The sequence below is a fragment of the Prionailurus viverrinus genome, chromosome A2 (assembly GCF_022837055.1).
Source record: "Prionailurus viverrinus isolate Anna chromosome A2, UM_Priviv_1.0, whole genome shotgun sequence".
NCBI classification, from domain to species: Eukaryota; Metazoa; Chordata; class Mammalia; order Carnivora; family Felidae; genus Prionailurus; species Prionailurus viverrinus.
In genome coordinates this window covers 44,377,327-44,399,963 of record NC_062562.1, presented here as the reverse complement: position 1 = coordinate 44,399,963, position 22,637 = coordinate 44,377,327, and the positions used below count along the sequence as shown (strand labels likewise).

Sequence of the window (22,637 nt, the reverse complement as noted above, 5' to 3'; positions counted from 1 at the left end):
TCCAACACCCATGCTCTATCTATAGGTTCTGAAAACATGTGCAACCTTACCATCAGTGGTGATGTGAGCATTTTTTGGACCTGTGTTTCTCAAAGTATGGTCTAAGGACCACTAGGATTCCCTAGGTCTCTTTCAGAGAACCCATGACATCTTTTCTTTCCAACTACCTATCTGTAGGAGATTTCCTTCATATACTTCAACCAAAACAATACATCATGACTGACTGAACACACAAGCACACATAAGAGTTCAGCTTTCTTCTGTTAAAACAGACATTAAAGAGATTTGCAAACACATAAGCAATGCCTCTTTTCTTATTAATTTCTCTGTGAAAAAATATAATCAGTTTTCTTAAAATATGTTAATTATGTTAACAGGTCATTTTAAAATAAAGTATTAAATTAGGGACAGCCTGGGTGGCTCAGTCGGTTGAGCGTCCAACCTCAGCTCAAGTCATGATCTCACAGTTCACAAGTTCAAGCCCTATGTCAGGCTCTGTGCTGGCAGCTCAGATCCTGGGGTCTGCTTCGGATTCTCTGCCTCCCTCTCTACACCAGCACACCCCCCTGCCCCCAACCACCTCGCTCATGCTCTCTCTGTCTCAAAAATAAACATTAAAAATTTTTTTTAATAAAAAATAAAACGTACTAAATTAAATTGTTTTAATTTTTAATATGGGATATACTGGTAGATACTGGCAAAAATCCTTTGGAGCATTTAATAATTTTTAAGGGTGAAAAGGGATCTTGAAACCACAAGTTTGAGAACTCCTACTTTAGATAAGCACAGAAACTTTCAGATAAATGAATCTACTTATGTAAAACTTGCTACAAGTATATTTAAACAGTATTCCTTGCTGGATAAAAATTATAACAGTACCTCTGCATTCTATGGTAATAAGGAGTGAAGACATTGAATTGAATTTCAATATATTGTCCTTGATGTGACTTTTTCTTCCCTAGTCTGAAGCTTCTCTTGTGGTAAGGACCCTGTGTCCCCACTTCTGCATTACTTCTCACTGACCCTTATTCACAGTACGTTCTCAGTATGTACCTCTTGACATTTACAGCAAGCCAATTTAATGGAACTACCAGACAAAGAGAAGGAGCAAAAATTGTTGACTTCATTTTAGTGGCACTGACGGTAACTGAGGGTCTCAGTATCAGTTCTGTCCAGGACAATTAAACAGACTATTGCTCTACTCCGAAATTACCTTATCTGTTGTTTTCATCTTTTGGTCACTATGTCCTTTAAGCCACTTTGCAGGACTGAATATTATCTAGAGATCACATACATGTAGCATATCCAGGGGGAAATTAGTATGCTGTGCTGCACGATGCTTCTGTATTCACTTGTTGATGACGTTAGAGATACTCAAACACTGTTTGCACAGCCATCAAGCCTATAGTTTTGCCATTTGAGCCAAAGGACCATAGTATACAAGGTTTAGACATACAGCTATATATGTAATTTGGAATGGAAAATAAAAAGAGCTCATTCAGACTCAATCAGTTGATTATCTTAGAAAATAAGAAGAAAGAAAGCCAATTATTCATCTGGATGTTTTCATTTATGACACTGGTTGTGGGAAAATATGGAGAAAAAGTATCTGGATGATTAATGGATTTTCCCCTTACCTACTGTATTAAAATGTCTTGTTGGCAGGAAAAATAACATGTGCAGTATAACAGAAAGGGCAGTTGTAGCCATGGCTCTGATTCTCACTCACTTTATGATCTTGGGTATGTTATTTCATGTCTCTGGGCTTTATTTTCTTTACTTATAAAAATCAAGGGGTTGGCCATAGTAGTTCCTTCCAGCTCAAACGTGACAGGATTCTACGTATTACAGCCTGCTCAAATACTATATTCTCTATTTCCTAATGGTGAAGAGGATTTTACTCTCTTAACACCTGTTACATATAGGAGGAATTACACAAAAGCTATTAAATATCAGGTTCTTTTAGTTCACACTTCATTCTTCTAAATGATGACTATAATACTATTGGTCTACTTGCGAAAAAAAAAGGAAGTGACTATACAGACACAATGAGGCAAAAAATGAGTAATTATCAAGTGAATTAAATCCATTTTGTACTTTCCTTTCCCTTCTTCAAAGATAATTACTTTAACGCCCTCATTCTACTTTGTCTGTGTAGACTGGCTACAATGCCTGATGTGACAGCGAGCTTTGTAGAGCTATGTAGCTTTGTAGAGAACCAGAACACCTTTGCCTGTGTGTAATGTAATCTCAGTTTCACTCTACCTACCACTTGCATACAGCTTAGCACAGAGTAATGGTTCACACAGTGTGGACTCTAGACAAACTGCATCAGCGTTACTGAAATACAACTTAAAAAAATTTTTTTTTAACATTTATTTATTTTTGAGACAGAGAGAGACAGAGCATGAACGGGGGAGGGTCAGAGAGAGAGGGAGACACAGAATCCGAAACAGGCTCCAGGCTCTGAGCTGTCAGCACAGAGCCCGACGCGGAGCTCAAACTCACGGACCGTGAGATCATGACCTGAGCTGAAGTCGGATGCTCAACTGACCGAGCCACCCAGGCGCCCCTGAAATATAACTTTTTAAAAATGCACATTCTCGGGTCTCACCCCAGCTCTACAGAATCAGGACCTGTGAAGGTAGGGCCCAATATTCAGCATTTTAATACATTCTCCATGTTATTCTGATGCACACTGAAGTACAAGAACCTGCAGCATGAAGGAACAAGCATGGCATTTGGAACCTAGCTCTGTGTCTTACTATGTAAACTTAAATCAGCTACATAAACTCTGGCAATCAGTTCCATCTACAAACTGGTTTCATTAGAATGAGAATGTCTTACTGGTTGTACCTCCAAAATATATCCAAGTCTCTCTATTTATTTTCCTTCCTTGAGTCCTAGCCACTATCATCTCTCACCTAGATGGCTCCCTGATCGGTTGTCCTGTGTTTGCTCTGGGTTCCGCATCATCTATTCACCACAAAGCAACCACCGTGGTCTTCTAAAGACAAGAATCATATTAAATCACTCTCCTGGTTAAAATCTTCCAGTGGTTTCCCATTATACTCAAAATAAAACCCAAACTCTGTGCCTGGCTCATAAAGTACTGCATAATCTGTTGCTTTCCTATGCTTCAACACTTTTGTCCTTTCTCACCAAGATTTTGTTATATTGATTTCCTTGATGCAGCTCAAACATGTCAAGTAGTTTCCTGTCTCAGGGCCTTTGCAACTCCTTCCCTTCTGCCTGGAATGTACATCCCTCAAAACTCTGGCTCTTTGTCATCCTTCAAGTTTTGGCTCAGAGTTCAAATCTCAGACTAGTCTTCCCTAATGACCTTATCTTATGAAGCCTTTCCTCTGCTCCTGGTTTTTTTTTCTATCACATCCTAATTACTTTCATTATAATTCTTATCACAATATGAAATTTTATAGTTCATTTATTTGCTTAATAGTATATTGTCTTTCAACTTCTAGTAAAATATAAGCTCTTTGAGGGCAGGGATTTGTCCTGCAGCCCTAGTGCCTAACATGTTCTGCCATATGTGTAGGGGCCTCTTTTGGGCAACAGCCTTGAGCAATGGAAACTTGATTGAGGCAAAAGGGCCCACAGTGACCACTGAGCTGAATACAAACAGGTTCATTAAGCAAATCACCTCGAAAGAGCCATAGGCCCTAACTGACCATTTACAACCAGTCACAGTTCCTAAGATTACTGAAAAAGGGAAAGCTGTATACATTCCCCATACTTCCCCACTCTGCCCTATAACTATAGCCCCTCACCACCGCCTTGTGACAGACAGTCTTTCTTTTGATGTCCTTCCCTCTGCTCCCTTGGAGTGTATTCAATAGGCTTGTATCTCCTTTGTTCTGCCTTCAGTGAATTCTTTCACTGTCTCATGCTGCCGGCCCCTACACCATCCAACGGGATGCACCACAATATGTAGGCAATGAAAAAAGATATTTGTTGAACTAATAATATATCAAAATCACTTTGGAAAATTTCTACCTTTAGCAACAAAGACCCATTGTATTTTACTCTTGAAAATTACAGACCTATTTGTAGAAAGTTTTTTACATTGAAAAATGTCTGAAACAGCAGATTAAAACTAGACCACACTGCATAATGTACAAACTTATCCTGTCACTATATGGTATACCTGAAACTAATGTAGCATTGTGTGTCAACCATAAAACACAAAACAAAGACTAGACCACACTGGTCAAGTATAAGTCATGGCAAAAATAAAATGGGAAGATAGGGTAGGGTAAAATGTTTTATATATGAACTAGTTTTAATTCCTCACACATATCAAACAGGAGTAGCACATGCAAATCTAAACACACAGGTAGAGTGGGAGCACACCAACCAGGAACAGGGGCTTCCATCATGCTGACACAGGGAAGATGGGAGCAATGGAATCAAGCCCAGCAGGCCTTGGGAGCAAGGTTAAATGGTTTCAGTGCAAGATGAGGAAAACTGCCATTTTGCTAAGCCAGATCAGAAGTTAGCATACACATGGTTGATGTGAAGACTTTGATGAATGGAACGAGATAACTTGGAACCATAAAAGAGGAGCAAGCTTCTAAACTCAAACCCATGGTTTATAATCCCTGAGCACAGCACATCTTAACACTGTGAGAAATTCTCTTGTCGACAAAGGCAGAACATTCATGGATAAGTGACTGGGGCTATTTTCTCCCCTTTTGTGATCTACATAGTGATTTTAATTATAATAACTCATTTAAATTGGAGATCTAGACAGCTGGATATTAGGCACTCAGCATTGGGAAAACCCAATAGAGACCAAAAAAATGAGAGGCAAAAAAAAATGACAGCCAAGAACTTTTGTATAATTAATCCCTCCTGTGACAATGAAAACAGTTCGATAATTTCTGTGTCACTGATATGCTAGTTGAGGAAAAACAAAAGAATAAACATAGATACAACAGCCAAACACTATTAAAGTCAACTGATCTGACAAGCTTCTAACACCAAGGGTGGTTGACAACTGAGAAAAAAGCTGAGTTATCTACAGAAAGCAGGCAAATTTCATTCTGCTTTTTTCCCCATGCATGGATGCAGATAACTCCATTTAAAAGGGAAACACTGGTAGAATCTGATTTTCATCTCCAGGGCAGGATCCCTGAAGGGAAAAAAAACAAAACAAAACATTTTACTGCACAAGGCTGAGGGCCAGTGACAAATTCAATTCTCTAGAACGGTAATTCTGGAGTATTCTTTTTCCAGTGGAGGAAAACTTTGACCCACTAGGAAGTACTATGCCAACTCCTGGTTACAGAACATTTCATACCTCCATAACATACTGAAAACAGATATTTCACTTAAAAGAAAACCATGGAAGTGAAAATAACTGTATTCAATTAGTTGAGCAACTCAAATAACACTTGGCAACAACCATAGCTGAACTGAAAAGTCTATTCAACTAATAAAAGAGAAAAAACATTGGCCTTTAACCTATTTTCAGGTTGTTCTTATCTGACATGTAAGGAATAATTATCACACTGGTGAGAAAAATGTGTCCTAAACACTTGAAAAATACATCAATTGCATCTCACTAAACAAATGTGTAACTCTTGGTGCTATGTTTTCCCTGTCAGTTAACTATGTCATCTTTTGCTTTTTAACCAATCAAATACGGGATCAACTATCACAGTTTAAGAAAGGGCAAAGATCAAATATCAACTCCGTCATTTGGCTTGAGTAGAATTAGTTCTTTATAATTGCTGAAGAAAGATGAATGATTAAAGAAGTGGGCAAATTTATTCAAACAACTGTTGCCCAGGTCATCACGTGAAATACCTTCTAGAACCATGTGGGCTCTTCTGCCTCCCCACATATATCAGGTATCTAAGTACCAAACGCTGAGGGTCACGTGAGAGAGTTCTCTGCAAAGTAGCGGATACTCAAAATGTCCACTCAGTTTCCAATCACATTTCTAAAGAACGTTTTATGACTAATGAACAAAATCTGGCTATATCTTAAAACCAAAATACTTTAGAAGAAGAACTGATGAAGTAAATAGACTTTTTGGTATCTGTTATTGCAAAAAATAAGAACATTTAAAACTTTTGCTGTAACTTGTGCCTAAAGAGCTATTCTCAGTATTTCAATACATATTGTTGTGTATTTAAGCCATTCTTGAATAATTATCAACCTACAATATTTATTTTCAATGCCCAGAAAGATGGGATTCAGGCATGTTCCAATTTGGCAGAACTCTATTTGCCTTCAAAATGCCTATCCAGTGAAATCCCTTTTTGGATTTCAAATTGACACCCTAACAGGGTTTCCAAGATTGGCTAAATTGACGACCACGTGCTAGCAGTTTCACATTTATATTATGTTTGGATCAATGCCGATGATTTGATTGGAATAGGAGCAGCTGCACATAAAGTCTTTGGGGTGAGAGAGATTTGTCATGCTCCACTCTGATAACTAAATTTGGGGAGTGTGCATTTTGAAATGTTCATGGTACCACATTAAATTGCTATCAAATAGAAGCAATTACAAAGAATTAACATGAGCCCCAAATCAAAATTCTAAGGAAGAAAAGCATACAGCTTAAAAAAAAATAAATTAGGAAGAAGGAATAACAAAATGTTTCCTGCATCAAGTTTACAGCTTAATGGCAAGAGGAAACACGGTTCCTTTGCAAGTGCGTTCACACTAATATCCATCTCCCAAACACCTCAGCCTAATTTCTTCCTCTCTGCTCCGTCAACATCCTTGTCCCCCACCCTTACTCTCCACACCCAGAATCACCCAGGGAATGCTAATTAGCAGCAAACCAAGGGTTTTACACAGTCCTATTCTAAACAATCTTTTCTGAAAAGCCTGAATGCAAACCTCTTGGTTTACGCTTTTAATACCAAGGTCTGTAGAACTACAAATGATAAAGTGGGAAGGCAAACTTACCATAAAAAGTCAACTGTCCCCTTGCTACATTTTTCCCTCTTGAATTTTCAGCCACACATTCATATAAACCAGCATCCTCCTGCTGAAAATTGGGGATTTCAAGAATTCCACTGGATTTGTGTCTTCTGGCTTTCCTTGCTATAGGCTTTCCATCAGCTCTTCTCCAAATAATAGTTGGTACTGGACTGATAGAATAAAAAAGAGTGAATCAAATTAGAGAAAACCATATCTTTTAATTGAACCTATGCTTCCCATAGCCCCTTCCTTCTCGGTTTTAAGCATATAAACTTGCCCTAAACAGTACTCCCCAAAGTTCATTCATTCATGTATCACTATTACGATTTTAGCCATATCCACATTTCTAGTGTAATTATATATTAAGTGTTTTTCTTAGAATCAAATAACCTTTCATAACCTTAAATAAGGTAATATATCTCCTATACAATAGTAACACTAAAAAACATTTTTATATGCTTGTTATATATCTTTTTAGTACAAATGCTTTTTTCCACATCATAAACAGGAAAATAAATATGTCCACGCACAAATGTGTAAGATTAAAGATGCGTGCAAATTCTTTCACATTCCTCTCATACAAGGTACAGGCCCTCCTATGTCTTGAACCTGCTGTGTTGTTTGACTACTTTGATTACTGAACTAAGACAGAAGTGATGTTGTACCGTTTCAAGGGTTAGGCAATAAGAAACTGGCAGCTTCTACTTTCTGTCTCCTGGGACATTCTCTCTAGAACCTTACCAACTGATAACAGCAGTTCACCAGACAGTGGTTTAGGGAAATTTTTACTTAAAATAGAAAGATAAGGAAAGCAGCCATCTGTGGGGTCTTTATGTACTCTCATGGCATCTATCATCCTACAACCATAACTGTTAGAGCACATCTTAAATTGCAAGGAGGGCATCATTGAGTCTGCAAATCAATGCTTTAGCAAGCTAACCACAGCTTTTAAGACTGCAGCTTCCTACCAGGGGATACAATTATTTACTTATTTATTTTTCACAAAACACACACACAGTGAAGTAATTAGGCTAAAGACTTGCTAATCTTCTCTGGAAAACCTGAGATGGTATTTAAAAAATTAAAGCCATCAATTCTACTATACTTGTTTTAGAACAATTTAAGTTCATTCAACAGACACCAACTCTAAATGCAGAAAGGGTTCTATCAAAAGTACATTACGGGTGCCTTTACATCTAATGAGATACACACTTAATACAGGCCTTTACAAATAACTATACTTAGACACAGTCTTCCTGCTCTTAAGTGGGCAGTGATGATGTATTTTGGCAGTTGGATATGCATACCCAAATATCTTTGTGTAGACTGGAGGAACCCAATTTTGGTCTTTTGTTTTTATTCCAGTGCCATTCAGGCAGTATGAATAGAGTTTAATTCACACCCCCTTTGAAGTATGAACAACAAGAATTTTGCTCTCTCTTCAAAAAACATTTTTCAAGGTGTCACCTTGCATAGTGTACCAAATTTACATCTAGGCTGCCCAGTTAACCTGCTTTCACCTTTTCCCTGGATTGGGTTTCCCAATGTATATATTTAAAATAAAAAATGGGGCCATGCGATAAAAATGGGGCCAGGCTGCTTAGCAGTCTGGTTTCAGTCTCTTAGTAATAAATTACGGGCATTTTCTATTTCTCACGTGTTGTTTTACAATTTGACTTTTAACGTCTGAACAGTGTTCAGTCCTACAGGTATGTCATAATTTATTTAAGGTGATAAGTTTTCAGGACATAAAAATTTACCAGTATATGTATGGTACCAAAGTAAAGATACTGGTGTAATTTATACTGCCCTGACTTAAAACCATGGAAACCAAAAGAATCTTTTTATTAGAGCTGAAAATATAGTGATAAAAAGGAATACCTTTCTTCTATGGTTGCTGTAAACACAAAAAATATACAGAAACAGATCACATGCTGATACAGGGGTTGGGCACAAGCAAGTGCTGTTGCCTTAGCCATGATCTGGGCGCAGGAAGAGGATAGGGAGTTAGCAATGGGTTAGCGGGAAATAGGGTTGGGTGTAGAGATCTACATCAATCAATAAATTCCATAGATGATCTAAAATTCTCATTTCAGATGACAGTGTGTACCATTTATGCCAACCCCCCTCCCTTTTTTAGGGTTACTGGGAAAATCTTAACTGATCTCTTTTTCCATTTTCTTTGTGCCCTCTGAGAGATAGATACTCTATGGAAACGTTAACTGGATCCCAACTAGGCTTATCTATAATTCCACAGACTTAATAATAAAGTTGGGAGTAATTTTCAGGCGAGTCTGTAAAATAGAGACTCTCTTAAAGAATATAAGATCTTCCCTATCTTTAGCCAGAGAAGAAAATCCAAAGTAGAGAGAAGAGACTGGTAATTTAAAAAGAAATTCAAGAAAAGTTTGATGCATCCTCTGTAAACTAGGGCCAGACTGAAAGTCCATATTTTTCTAAATAGTCGGCTTGAGCGTACCTCAAATGAAGGCCATTGTTTTCCTGTCATTCTGGGTTAGACAGCGTGCACATTATAGGTCACAATAATAAAAGAAAATACTTTTTCAGAATTGCCCATTCTCTTCTCCTTTGTGGCCATGTCAATTGTGGCAGCCTAATCCCCTTTGTGCCATTACATGTAGTCTCTCCATGGTGAGAGGGCAGAATCAAAGATGCATACATGGCATCACAAAAAGAAAGGCCTGACTTGCTTTTCAGTCACCTCAGAAGCCATCACCGCGAACAGTGCATATAAACTTCTACACCCGCACAGGCTGAAGGGTGAAGAAGACGGAAGAGAAACCAGACTTACTTTCCTAAGGCAAAGCATTCCAGCTTGACTGTTGTTCCTTTGGCGGTCGGCACCATTTCTGGGAATTGCACTTCTATTTTTGGCTCATATTCACCCATCACCCCTGTGAATAAACAAAGGGACTAAGTCTTTGAGGCTCTTTTAAAACATACATTAGTGTTTTTGTTAATTTAGGATGCTCTCATACATCATTATGTGCACAATTAATTCCTTCATTTAAAGCAGGTTCTATCTCTAACCAGCCTTGAATTGTGGCTCTTCTCCCAGTTACTGCTAGGGGAAATTTTGTGTCACAGTGCCATACCATCTGCCTAGGATCAAATTCTCTGTGCATACAACTTCACTTCTTGAAAAACCTTTTTTTAAAAGGGAGTCATGGACCATGTAAGGAGGGGAGAGATAAAGTTCCAGTCACCAGGGAAATCAAATAAATGATCTTTTTGAAAACATACTGCAAAAAAAATTTAAGTACTTTACCAAAATACTTGCTGCTCTATTATGCTCTATTATGTCTATGTAAGAAAAAAATCTGAGTAGTCAGTTACTCAATTACGAATTACTTTATCATTCACTTCCAAAACCAATCTCAATTAATCATAAATTAGTACAGAGGAGGTAACATCAAATGCCAGTGACATTATATTCTGAACCAAGGTAAAAATGACAGGAGGAAGTAATACAGAAAACAATCTTTAAATCATACCCACCTTCCCAAAGGCATGCTGACTTTAAGGTCAAATTCTCTCACTTTCCTATATTGTAGGAAATTGTACAATTGTGGTCACGGTAACATAACCTAACAAACTAAGTCCCTACTTTATAACTAAAAACCAGTCAATTATTTCTTATCAATAAATTATCTTAAAAAATTTTTTTAAATGTTTATTTTGGAGTGAGAGAGAGAGAGAGAGAGAGGGAGATGAGCAGGGGAGGGGCAGAGAGAGACAGAGACAGAGCATGAGCGGGGGAGGGCAGAGAGAGGGAGACAGAATCTGAAGCAGGCTCCAGGGTCTGAGCTGTCAGCACAGAGCCCGACGCGGGGCTTGAACTCACCAGCCATGATATCATGACCTGAGTTCAAGTTGGACACTGAATCGACTGAGCCACCCAGGCACCCCTCTTACCAATACATTCTTGACCCCATCTCCCACTGATCAAATCCATTTATTTCTATTCAATGTCTCGTCCTTTCCGTGATCTCTGATTCAGCTGTGCCAATATAAAATTTGGAATTATCTAACACACTAAGAAATGATAGGATCCTTCATTTCCCCTCTCCTTTAGGCTTTCCGTAATTATAGGAAAAAAGACTGAGGGATTCAGAAGAAAAGGTGAAAGCAAGGAATGGACAGGGACAGGTACAATGACAGAGAGAAATGATTCCACTCATTTGGTTGAGGTGACCGTTTTCATCTGCAGCTTCAATGTTTGGGAAGCATCAAGGGGATTTTGCTAATGTGCAAAAAAGAAAATCAATGCTGTGAGATAACCTAACTGTCTAGCTAGGTTTGCTGTGAAGTATGTGGCCCAAAGTGCAAAGTTGAACATAACTTTGATTTTTTTCCTTCCATAGAATGACAGGGAAGGGTGGATTTGGAAGGGGCCTTTTAAATAATTTAGTTCAGCATTTTTAATCTTGGCATTCATGGATGAACACTTTCCTACAGAGAGGACCTGCAGCTAGCAATCTATTCTCAAAAGGACTATAACCCACTCCCCCCAATGCAATTAAAATCGGTTCTAATCTATCCCTCCCTTTTGCGAGCAAGGCTGTAATCTCAAAGGGGTTAAGCAGTTTGTCTTTAGTTTTACAACAAGCTAGTTGGTGTTCCAGTTTGTAAATCTGGTCCCCAATTCCTCTTTTACTATGGCCTCTCACCACCGCAATGAAGAACACTGGAAAACTAGATTCAAATACATTAAATCCATGTTGCCACATTCAGATACAAAACCACTCCTTCCTTTTTGGCCAGTTTGGGTTCCCTTCCACTTAAATTCAGGTTTGCCTTCCTTTAAGCATTTGCCACAAAGCTAGACCAGCAAAGAAGTGGCACTTGCTAATGACGGCATTCACCCACAGCTGCTGAACTTGCTAACCAACAGCCCATATGGTTGACTCATTGTCCCATAAATATCAGTAGTATGACTCTCAGCCCAGGAACAAGTTAACACCTTTTAGTGCTGTGTGTGTGTGTGTGTGTGTGTGTGTGTGTGTGTGCGCACGTGGCTATGTACTCCAAGAGCAGTGTTAATTAAAAAAAGAATTGCTTTGGGAGAAAGAGGTCTTTTGTGCTCCCAGGAAATCATAACAGTCTGCACTGCAGTGTATCATGTGTGGGAGGGAGATGAGACAATAATATTAAAATACAACAGGCAAGGCTGTTTTAGCAGTGATCAGGTGGTCCCCCTGCCTTCTCTTTCTTTAAACATTACATACGCATTAGGTTTCTTTAACCCAGCTCTGAAAGATATACCAAGGAGAAAATATATCTCACATAATCTTGTCCTGAGAAAGTGAGATATCACTGCAATGCAGAGACAGTGTGCATGGTCCTGTGCCCTGTCATCTCCTCATCCTAAACTCCTACTTATCAAGGCCCAGACTCAAAGTCCACTCCTCTAGGATCCTTTTTCCCTTCCTCTGTCCGGACTACTCTATACCTCACAGTGGCCTTTAAATGACCAGACAGCATTAACACCTCTGTGCCTCAGCTCTACTGTTTCCCCTGACTTCTTAAAAAAAAAAAACACATTTACCGAGGTATAATTTACGTACAAATTCAAAGATTTTCAGTAAATTTACCAAGTTGCAAAGTCATGGCCATAATCCACTTTTTTCAGCATTTCCATCACCCCATGATCCTTCATGTCTATTTATAGTCAATCCTCAGAACCCATTCCAGCCCGAGGCAGCTTCTAATCTGCTTTCTCTCTCTGATAATTTGCCTTTTCTGGATGTTTCATATAAATGGAATTATACACCATGTGTTCTTTTGTATCTGGGCTCTTTCACTTGGCATAGTGTGATCAAGGTTCATCCATGTTGCAGAATTTATCAGTAGTTTGTTCCTTTTTATTGCTGAATACTATTCAACTGTATGGTTATACCATATTTTATTTATGTCTGTCCTGGTCATATTAGCAACAACATGACACAAACGGAATGGCTTAAAGAAAAAGAAATGTATTCTCTCACAGTTCTGGAGGGTAGAAGTCATAAATGAAGTGATGATAGGGCTCTGCCCCCTCTGACATTCTGGGTAGAATTGTCCCTTGCCTCCTCCTAGCTTCTGGTGGTGGCCATAAATCTTTGGTGTTCCTGGGCTTACACCTGTATCACTCGAGTCTCTACTTCTGTCATCACACGGCATTCTCTCTATGTGTCTTCCCATTGTACTTTTATAAGGACACCAGTCATACTGGATTAATGACCAACTGCAGTCTGATATGACTTCACCTGAATTAACTGCACCTATAAAAACCATATTTCCAGATAAGGTCATATTTTGAGTACTAGGAGGGTTACATCTTCAACATATCTTTTTTGAGGGACACAATTCAACTCATAATACCAGTTAATGGGCATTTATTTAGGTCGCCTCCACTTTTAGTGATAATGAGTTATGCTTCTAAGAACATTTGCTTACAAGTCTTTGTGTGGAAATGTCTTTCATTTTTCATGCTTCCTATGATTTTTGGGCGGATAACTTTTCTCTTGCTTCATGTCTCAGCTCAAATGGAGCCCCTTCAGAGGAGTGCTTTCACTTAAACTCACCAAAAAACTACTGCCATATAAATAATGTCATTTTACACATAAAATTTTGGGCCCCTCTCAAACAGCATTACTGTTGTCGATCATCTTTATAGCTATTTATATATATATGTTATCTCTTTTTCTTTGTGTTTTCACTTTCTCGAAAAATGGAAAGACTTTCAAATTTTTTCTGTAACCCTCACAAATCCTAGTTCAGTACCAGGTATATGAAAAAAAAATTGTGGGGTGATTGGGTGGCTCAGTGGTTGAGTGTCTAACTCTTGGCTCAGGTCATGAGATCTCATGGTTCATAGGTTTGAGCCCCACATCAGCCTCTGTGCTGACAGTGTGGAACCTTCTTGGGATATTCTCTCTCTCTCTCTCTCTCTCTCTGCCCCTCCCATGCCCATGGTCTCTTTCTCTCTCTCTGTTAATGTTAATATTATTATTTAATAACATTTAAAAAATCACAGTAAAAAAAAAAGAAAAAAATTGTGATGAGTAGAAATTTGTGGAAGGGAGGAAAAATGTAGGAATATGGGCCTTCTCCTATGACACATAATAGCCATTAAGTCAATCATGCACTTCCTTCCAGCCATGAAAGTCATTTCTAAAGTATCATCATCATGGCTTCTTGTATGAGTTCACTCACTTAGACCGTGTTTTTCTTTAAAATGAACTCTAGGCTGTTTAGGTGGTCATTTGGATGATTTCTGGGTTGATACACACTGATCTTCATTTACAGCTATAGAAATTCAAGTAACAGAGTTAGTAATAAGACAGATTGATCTGTGTTTATAGCAGTTGTTACAGGACATAAAGATATGGATCAGAGATGGGATGGCATAGTGTTCATGATGTTTAAAGAATTTTCATTATATATAAAGATTGTTCTAGAATTAAAGTCATAAAAAATGAAGGAAACAATTATCTCCAACTATATTATGAACACTTGGGGTGGGGGAGACACCTGAGAACTGTTCTATGTAATTGAGTTACATCTGAAACAAGCCATATTTTTATTTGACTATTTATTTCATTTTAGCTATTTTGGCCTTTATTTTGTACATTAACTTTAAAAAGCTGTTGCCATTTTAATTTTTTTATGAAACAAAAGGCTCCTTACAACTAGAGTACATTTTTCAAGTCATTCCTTTGACCACCTGTACACTTTTGAACTTAATTGGTCTACAGCTGCTCTGGTGATTCACAGAATGATTAGGCAGAAAGAGAAAGGCCACTGATGGAATTGCTCCAGACCATTTTTCCATCTTCAAACTATTTAAAAGGTGGGAATATATGAAGGCCTAGCTGTGTCCACACACTAAGGTAAGTGAAAATAAAGAGTGCATATAATAGAATCAAGATCGACCAGAATATATAATCTCAGCCATATTCCCTTTCTCTTGCATGATTTCATTCATTCATGATACAATTTCCCTACAGAGACAACTTTTGCTTTCAATTTTGGAGACAATTAGACACACATTTATAAACATAAAATAAAAAAGGAAATCTTAATTCATTAAAATGCATCGTCAGTGTTTTCCATTCTGTGAAGAGAGCCACCATAACAATAGCAAAAATTACAACACTTAAAATTCTACACATCAGAAACATCAGGAGTCAAGAGCTTAGCTTTATTTATATTCTGATGGATTAATGCAGTAAATATTCATGTAATACCAACCATAAAACAGGCAATGTACCTAGCAATAGGGGCACAGTGTGGGTAATGTACACCTGGTTGTTACCTTCATGACACCTGTAGGCTCCTCTTTTTCAGCGCATTTCATGGTAACAAGGCATATGTAGGCCAATGATTGTTTACTGAATAACTGAAAGAGTTGACTTTCTGAGGAAGACATGGCTAGAAATTCCTAATGTCTTTTTCTAAACCAGTGGATATCAAACTTTAAATCACCTTGAAGGCTTAAGTTTCTGAGTTAGAATGTGGACATGGAGACCAAGAATGTGCATTGGTAACAATTTCACAGGTGATGTTGAAGCTTCTGGTCACAGAGTACACTTTAAGAATGTCTGTAGGAGACATCACAATGACTCTAAACCCGTATCTTTCTATAATAACACTGAATGTAAATGGATTAAATGCGCCAACCAAAAGACATAGGGTATCAGAATGGATAAAAAAACAAGACCCATCTATTTGCTGTCTACAAGAGACTCATTTTAGACCTGAGGACACCTTTAGATTGAGAGTGAGGGGATGGAGAACTATTTATCATGCGACTGGAAGCCAAAAGAAAGCTGGAGTAGCCATACTTATATCAGACAAACTAGACTTTAAATTAAAGGCTGTAACAAGAGATGAAGAAGGACATTATATAATAGTTACAGGGTCTATCCATCAGGAAGAGCTAACAATTATCAATGTCTATGCACCGAATACCGGAGCCCCCAAATATATAAAACAATTACTCATAAACATAAGCAACCTTATTGATAAGAATGTGGTAATTGCAGGGGACTTTAATACACCGCTTACAGAAATGGATAGATCAACTAGACACACGGTCAATAAAGAAACAAGGGCCCTGAATGAGACATTGGATGAGATGGACTTGACAGATATATTTAGAACTCTGCACCCCAAAGCAACAGAATATACTTTCTTCTCGAGTGCACATGGAACATTCTCCAAGATAGATCATATACTGGGTCACAAAACAGCCCTTCATAAGTTTACAAGAATTGAAATTATACCATGCTTACTTTCAGACCACAATGCCATGAAGCTTGAAATCAACCACAGGAAAAAGTCTGGAAAACCTCCAAAAGCATGGAGGTTAAAGAACACCCTACTAACGAATGAGTGGGTCAACCAGGCAATTAGAGAAGAAATTAAAAAATATATGGAAACAAACGAAAATGAAAATACAACAATCCAAACGCTTTGGGACGCAGCAAAGGCAGTCCTGAGAGGAAAATACATTGCAATCCAGGCCTATCTCAAGAAACAAGAAAAATCCCAAATACAAAATCTAACAGCACACCTAAAGGAACTAGAAGCAGAACAGCAAAGGCAGCCTAAGCCCAGCAGAAGAAGAGAAATAATAAAGATCAGAGCAGAAATAAACAATATAGAAACTAAAAAAACTGTAGAGCAGATCAACGAAACCAAGAGTTGGTTTTTTGAAAAAATAAACAAAATTGACAAACCTCTAGCCAGGCTTCTCAAAAAGAAAAGGGAGATGACCCAAATAGATAAAATCATGAATGAAAATGGAATTATTACAACCAATCCCTCAGAGATACAAACAATTATCAGGGAATACTATGAAAACTTATATGCCAACAAATTGGACAACCTGGAAGAAATGGACGAATTCCTGAACACCCACACGCTTCCAAAACTCAATCAGGAGGAAATAGAAAGCTTGAACAGACCCATAACCAGCGAAGAAATTGAATCGGTTATCAAAAATCTCCCAACAAATAAGAGTCCAGGACCAGATGGCTTCCCAGGGGAGTTCTACCAGACGTTTAAAGCAGAGATAATACCTATCCTTCTCAAGCTATTCCAAGAAATAGAAAGGGAAGGAAAACTTCCAGACTCATTCTATGAAGCCAGTATTACTTTGATTCCTAAACCAGACAGAGACCCAGTAAAAAAAGAGAACTACAGGCCAATATCCCTGATGAATATGGATGCAAAAATTCTCAATAAGATACTAGCAAATCGAATTCAACGGCATATAAAAAGAATTATTCACCATGATCAAGTGGGATTCATTCCTGGGATGCAGGGCTGGTTCAACATTCGCAAATCAATCAACGTGATACATCACATTAACAAAAAAAGAGAGAAGAACCATATGATCCTGTCAATCGATGCAGAAAAGGCCTTCGACAAAATCCAGCACCCTTTCTTAATAAAAACCCTTGAGAAAGTCGGGATAGAAGGAACATACTTAAAGATCATAAAAGCCATTTATGAAAAGCCCACAGCTAACATCATCCTTAACGGGGAAAAACTGAAAGCTTTTTCCCTGAGATCAGGAACACGACAAGGATGCCCACTCTCACCGCTGCTGTTTAACATAGTGCTGGAAGTTCTAGCATCAGCAATCAGACAACAAAAGGAAATCAAAGGCATCAAAATTGGCAAAGATGAAGTCAAGCTTTCGCTTTTTGCAGATGACATGATATTATACATGGAAAATCCGATAGACTCCACCAAAAGTCTGCTAGAACTGATACAGGAATTCAGCAAAGTTGCAGGATACAAAATCAATGTACAGAAATCAGTTGCATTCTTATACACTAACAATGAAGCAACAGAAAGACAAATAAAGAAACTGATCCCATTCACAATTGCACCAAGAAGCATAAAATACCTAGGAATAAATCTAACCAAAGATGTAAAGGATCTGTATGCTGAAAACTATAGAAAGCTTCTGAAGGAAATTGAAGAAGATTTAAAGAAATGGAAAGACATTCCCTGCTCATGGATTGGAAAAATAAATATTGTCAAAATGTCAATACTACCCAAAGCTATCTACACATTCAATGCAATCCCAATCAAAATTGCACCAGCATTCTTCTCGAAACTAGAACAAGCAATCCTAAAATTCATATGGAACCACAAAAGGCCCCGAATAGCCAAAGGAATTTTGGAGAAGAAGACCAAAGCAGGAGGCATCACAATCCCAGACTTTAGCCTCTACTACAAAGCTGTCATCATCAAGACAGCATGGTATTGGCACCAAAACAGACACATAGACCAATGGAATAGAATAGAAACCCCAGAACTAGACCCACAAACGTATGGCCAACTCATCTTTGACAAAGCAGGAAAGAACATCCAATGGAAAAAAGACAGCCTCTTTAACAAATGGTGCTGGGAGAACTGGACAGCAACATGCAGAAGGTTGAAACTAGACCACTTTCTCACACCATTCACAAAAATAAACTCAAAATGGATAAAGGACCTAAATGTGAGACAGGAAACCATCAAAACCTTAGAGGAGAAAGCAGGAAAAGACCTCTCTGACCTCAGCCGTAGCAATCTCTTACTCGACACATCCCCAAAGGCAAGGGAATTAAAAGCAAAAGTGAATTACTGGGACCTTATGAAGATAAAAAGCTTCTGCACAGCAAAGGAAACAACCAACAAAACTAAAAGGCAACCAACGGAATGGGAAAAGATATTTGCAAATGACATATCGGACAAAGGGCTAGTATCCAAAATCTATAAAGAGCTCACCAAACTCCACACCCGAAAAACAAATAACCCAGTGAAGAAATGGGCAGAAAACATGAATAGACACTTCTCTAAAGAAGACATCCGGATGGCCAACAGACACATGAAAAGATGTTCAGCGTCGCTCCTTATCAGGGAAATACAAATCAAAACCACACTCAGGTATCACCTCACGCCAGTCAGAGTGGCCAAAATGAACAAATCAGGAGACTATAGATGCTGGAGAGGATGTGGAGAAACGGGAACCCTCTTGCACTGTTGGTGGGAATGCAAATTGGTGCAGCCGCTCTGGAAAGCAGTGTGGAGGTTCCTCAGAAAATTAAAAATAGACCTACCCTATGACCCAGCAATAGCACTGCTAGGAATTTATCCAAGGGATACAGGAGCACTGATGCATAGGGCCACTTGTACCCCAATGTTCATAGCAGCACTCTCAACAATAGCCAAATTATGGAAAGAGCCTAAATGTCCATCAACTGATGAATGGATAAAGAAATTGTGGTTTATATACACAATGGAATATTACATGGCAATGAGAAAAAATGAAATATGGCCTTTTGTAGCAACGTGGATGGAACTGGAGAGTGTGATGCTAAGTGAAATAAGCCATACAGAGAAAGACAGATACCATATGGTCTCACTCTTATGTGGATCCTGAGAAACTTAACAGGAACCCATGGGGGAGGGGAAGGAAAAAAAAAAAAAAAAGAGGTTAGAATGGGAGAGAGCCAAAGCATAAGAGACTGTTAAAAACTGAGAACAAACTGAGGGTTGATGGGGGGTGGGAGGGAGGAGAGGGTGGGTGATGGGTATTGAGGAGGGCACCTTTTGGGATGAGCACTGGGTGTTGTATGGAAACCAATTTGTCAATAAATTTCAGGAAAAAAAAAAAAAAAAGAAAATACAGTCTCTTCAGTAAATGGTGTTGGGAAAACTAGACAACTACATGCAAAAGAATGAGACTGGACCACTTTCTTACACCATACACAAAAAATACTCAAAATGGATTAAAAACCTAAATGTGATACCTGAAATCATAAAACTCCTAGGAGAAAACATAGGCAGTAATTTTTTTGACGTTAGCCTTAGCATCATTTTTCTAGATATGTTCTTCTCAGCCAAGGGAGACAAAAGCAAAAATAAACTATTGGGACTACACCAAAATAAAAAGCTTTTACACAGTGAAGAAAACCATCAATAAAACTAAAAGAACACATACTGAATGGAGAGGATATGTGCATATGACATATCCAATAAAGGGTTAATAGCCAAAATGTATAAAGAACTTGTACAACTCGACATAAAAAAAAATCCCATAAATAATCCAATTAAAAATGGGCAGATGACCTAAATAAACATTTTTCCAAAGAAGACATACAGATGGCCGACACATGAAAAGATGCTCACCATCACTCATTATCAGGGAAATGCAAATCAAAACCACAATGAGATGTCACCTTACACTTGTTAGAATGTCTAGTATCAAAAAGACAAGGGGGTGCCTGGGAGGCTCAGTTGGTTAAGTGTCTGACTTTGGCTCAGGTCATGATCTCATGGTTCATGGATTCCAGCCCCTCGTGGGGTGCTGTAATGACAGCTCAGAGCCTGGAACCTGCTTTGAATTCTGTGCCTCCCTCTCTCTCTCTCTCTGCCCCTCCCCTGCTCATGCTCTCTCTCTCTCTCAAAAATGAATAACAGTATTAAAATTTTTTTTTAAAAAAAGACAAGATATAACAAGTGTTGGTGAGGATGTGGAGAAAAAGGAACCCTAGTGCAATGTTCCTTGGGAATGTAAATTGCTACTATGGAAAACAGTATTGACGTTCCTCAAAAAATTAAAAAACAGAACTACAAAAAAAAAAAAAAAAAAAAAAAAAAAAAAAAAAAAAAAAAAAGAATGTCTGTAGGAACCACGAAGTGTTACGTCAAAGCAAAAAGTATAACATAATAATGCTAGACCTCTCTTATGATCTAGTCATTGTGAGGGTATTATTAATGGAATCCTACCAGTGACAATGCCCATCAAGAGTCTGGACTTGTAGGTGACCTTGTGGCAATGACTGTTCCCCTTTTAAAACCTGGAAAATCATTAAGGTGATGCTGATGTCTGTAAGAACATAGAATTTAACAAAATAACTGGCAAATTACAGACTATGAAAGAGAAATCAGCCACACACCATGCTTATTTAACTACAATTTGCAGAGCGCTGTGTTGGCAGAAAGAAGCCACTTTGCAGAGTTGCGTGCCATAACATTTTGCCAACACCTGCCTTAGCTGGAATCTGTGCTTGCTAAATTAAACCACAGAAGGGACTTTTACCAACTTCCACAAAGTGGTATTTTCTAGTAAAAAAATTGCAAACATCATCTTATGAAAAGTTCCCACATTGACTTTCTTGTGGATTGTCATATGATGCATATACAGATCATTAATCTACACATATTTTGAAATATCTCATGAGTCATACTAATACTTTTGTCTGAGTTTAACACTTTGCTCTTTTAAAAAAGACTTGTTTTGTTCTTGGTTGAAGGAAACATTGTGAGGTCTAGGGAACCACCCAAGGAAAATCTTTTACCACCTTCCACCCTCCAATAGCTGAATTTCCACTGAGTTTGAGACAACGATGACACAAACAACAACCTCCCCAATGCTGGAGGAGAGGAATAAAGAGACTGAAGGCTGTACATCACCTCTTAAACTTGGTGTTTTAGGGTGTATTCAGAAATCTGTGGGATGTGAAAATAAACATTTTGACCTCAAACCTGAATTCTTTGCTTCCTTCTCAATAATTAAAGTACAGAGATAACTTGAGTTACTCCAGAAGGCAATCTCCTATAAAGGTAGACTGAATGCATCTGGGTTTGACTCAAAGAGTCCTGGTTTACCTGAAATCCTGAAATAATTTGCTAACAGTTTCCAGTTTGGACAAGTAATTACAAGGTCGTCTTCTTTTAAGTGAAAGAAAGCCAGCTTTCATCTTCCATTGAGTAAGTACTTTTATGTTAAGCCTACTAAAACGTTCTTCACGTGGTCTTCAATAAAATACTCTCTCTCTCTCCCTCTAATTTGTGCATGTTAGTCCTAGTTCAAGTCTTTGTAGCTGCAAAAAAACAAGTCTTTTGATGGACAGTCTTCAGATATTTAAAGATATTATCATGTTGTCAGGGATTGGCAAAGTTTTACTGTAAAGTGACAGAGAACAAGGATTTTATTTAGGTTTTATGAGCCATGCAGTCTCTGTTACAACTTAACTCTGCCACTGTAGCTGAAAAGCATCCACAGACAATATGTAAACAAAAAGGACATGGCTATGGTCCAATAAAATCTTATTTACAAAAAGATGGTATGCTATACGACCCATGAGCCCTAAGCTGGCTGACCCTTGGCTTAGAGGAAATGAGAAAAATAGCAAAGTTTGAGAGAGTTGATAGAATTGACAAACTATTAGAACTAACAAGAGATATCAGCAAGCTTGCCAAATGTAGACTCACACACACAAAAAAATAGCATTTCTGTACATCAGCAATAACTAACTAGAGAATGTGATTCAAAATAAGAAACCATTTGCAATAGCAATAAAAATTATAAAGTATCTACGAATTAACTAAGAAGACCCAACATTTCTATGGACAAAATGGTAAACTTTATTTACAAAAACAGGCCATGGGCAGAAGTGGCCTGCAGGAGGGAGTCTGCTGACTCCTGGTTTACACAAATTCTGTCCTCACTGCCAGGAATTCTTTACCTTCCTCAACTCTTGATGGAAGCTTGGACTGATTCCCAACAACTAGGTCAGATTTCCTCACCTCCAAGGCACAATTAATACACAATCTCACTTCACCCTCCACGGCAGGCTCTTATTACAAAAGAAACTTAAATGAAC

General features: G+C 38.2%; 1 protein-coding gene across 7 annotated transcripts in view; it reads right to left on the bottom strand.

Moving 5' to 3' along the window:
* The window catches only part of CNTN4 (contactin 4), a 907,777-nt gene that overhangs the window by 155,180 nt on the left and 729,960 nt on the right, over window positions 1-22,637 (bottom strand). For all 7 annotated transcript variants that reach the window (XM_047849694.1, XM_047849690.1, XM_047849689.1 and 4 more), the window contains 2 exons: window positions 9,773-9,875; window positions 6,946-7,130 (listed from right to left, as the gene is read on the bottom strand). In XM_047849694.1, coding sequence (XP_047705650.1) covers window positions 6,946-7,130; window positions 9,773-9,875 — 288 coding nt within the window. The remainder of the gene's footprint in view (window positions 1-6,945; window positions 7,131-9,772; window positions 9,876-22,637) is intronic.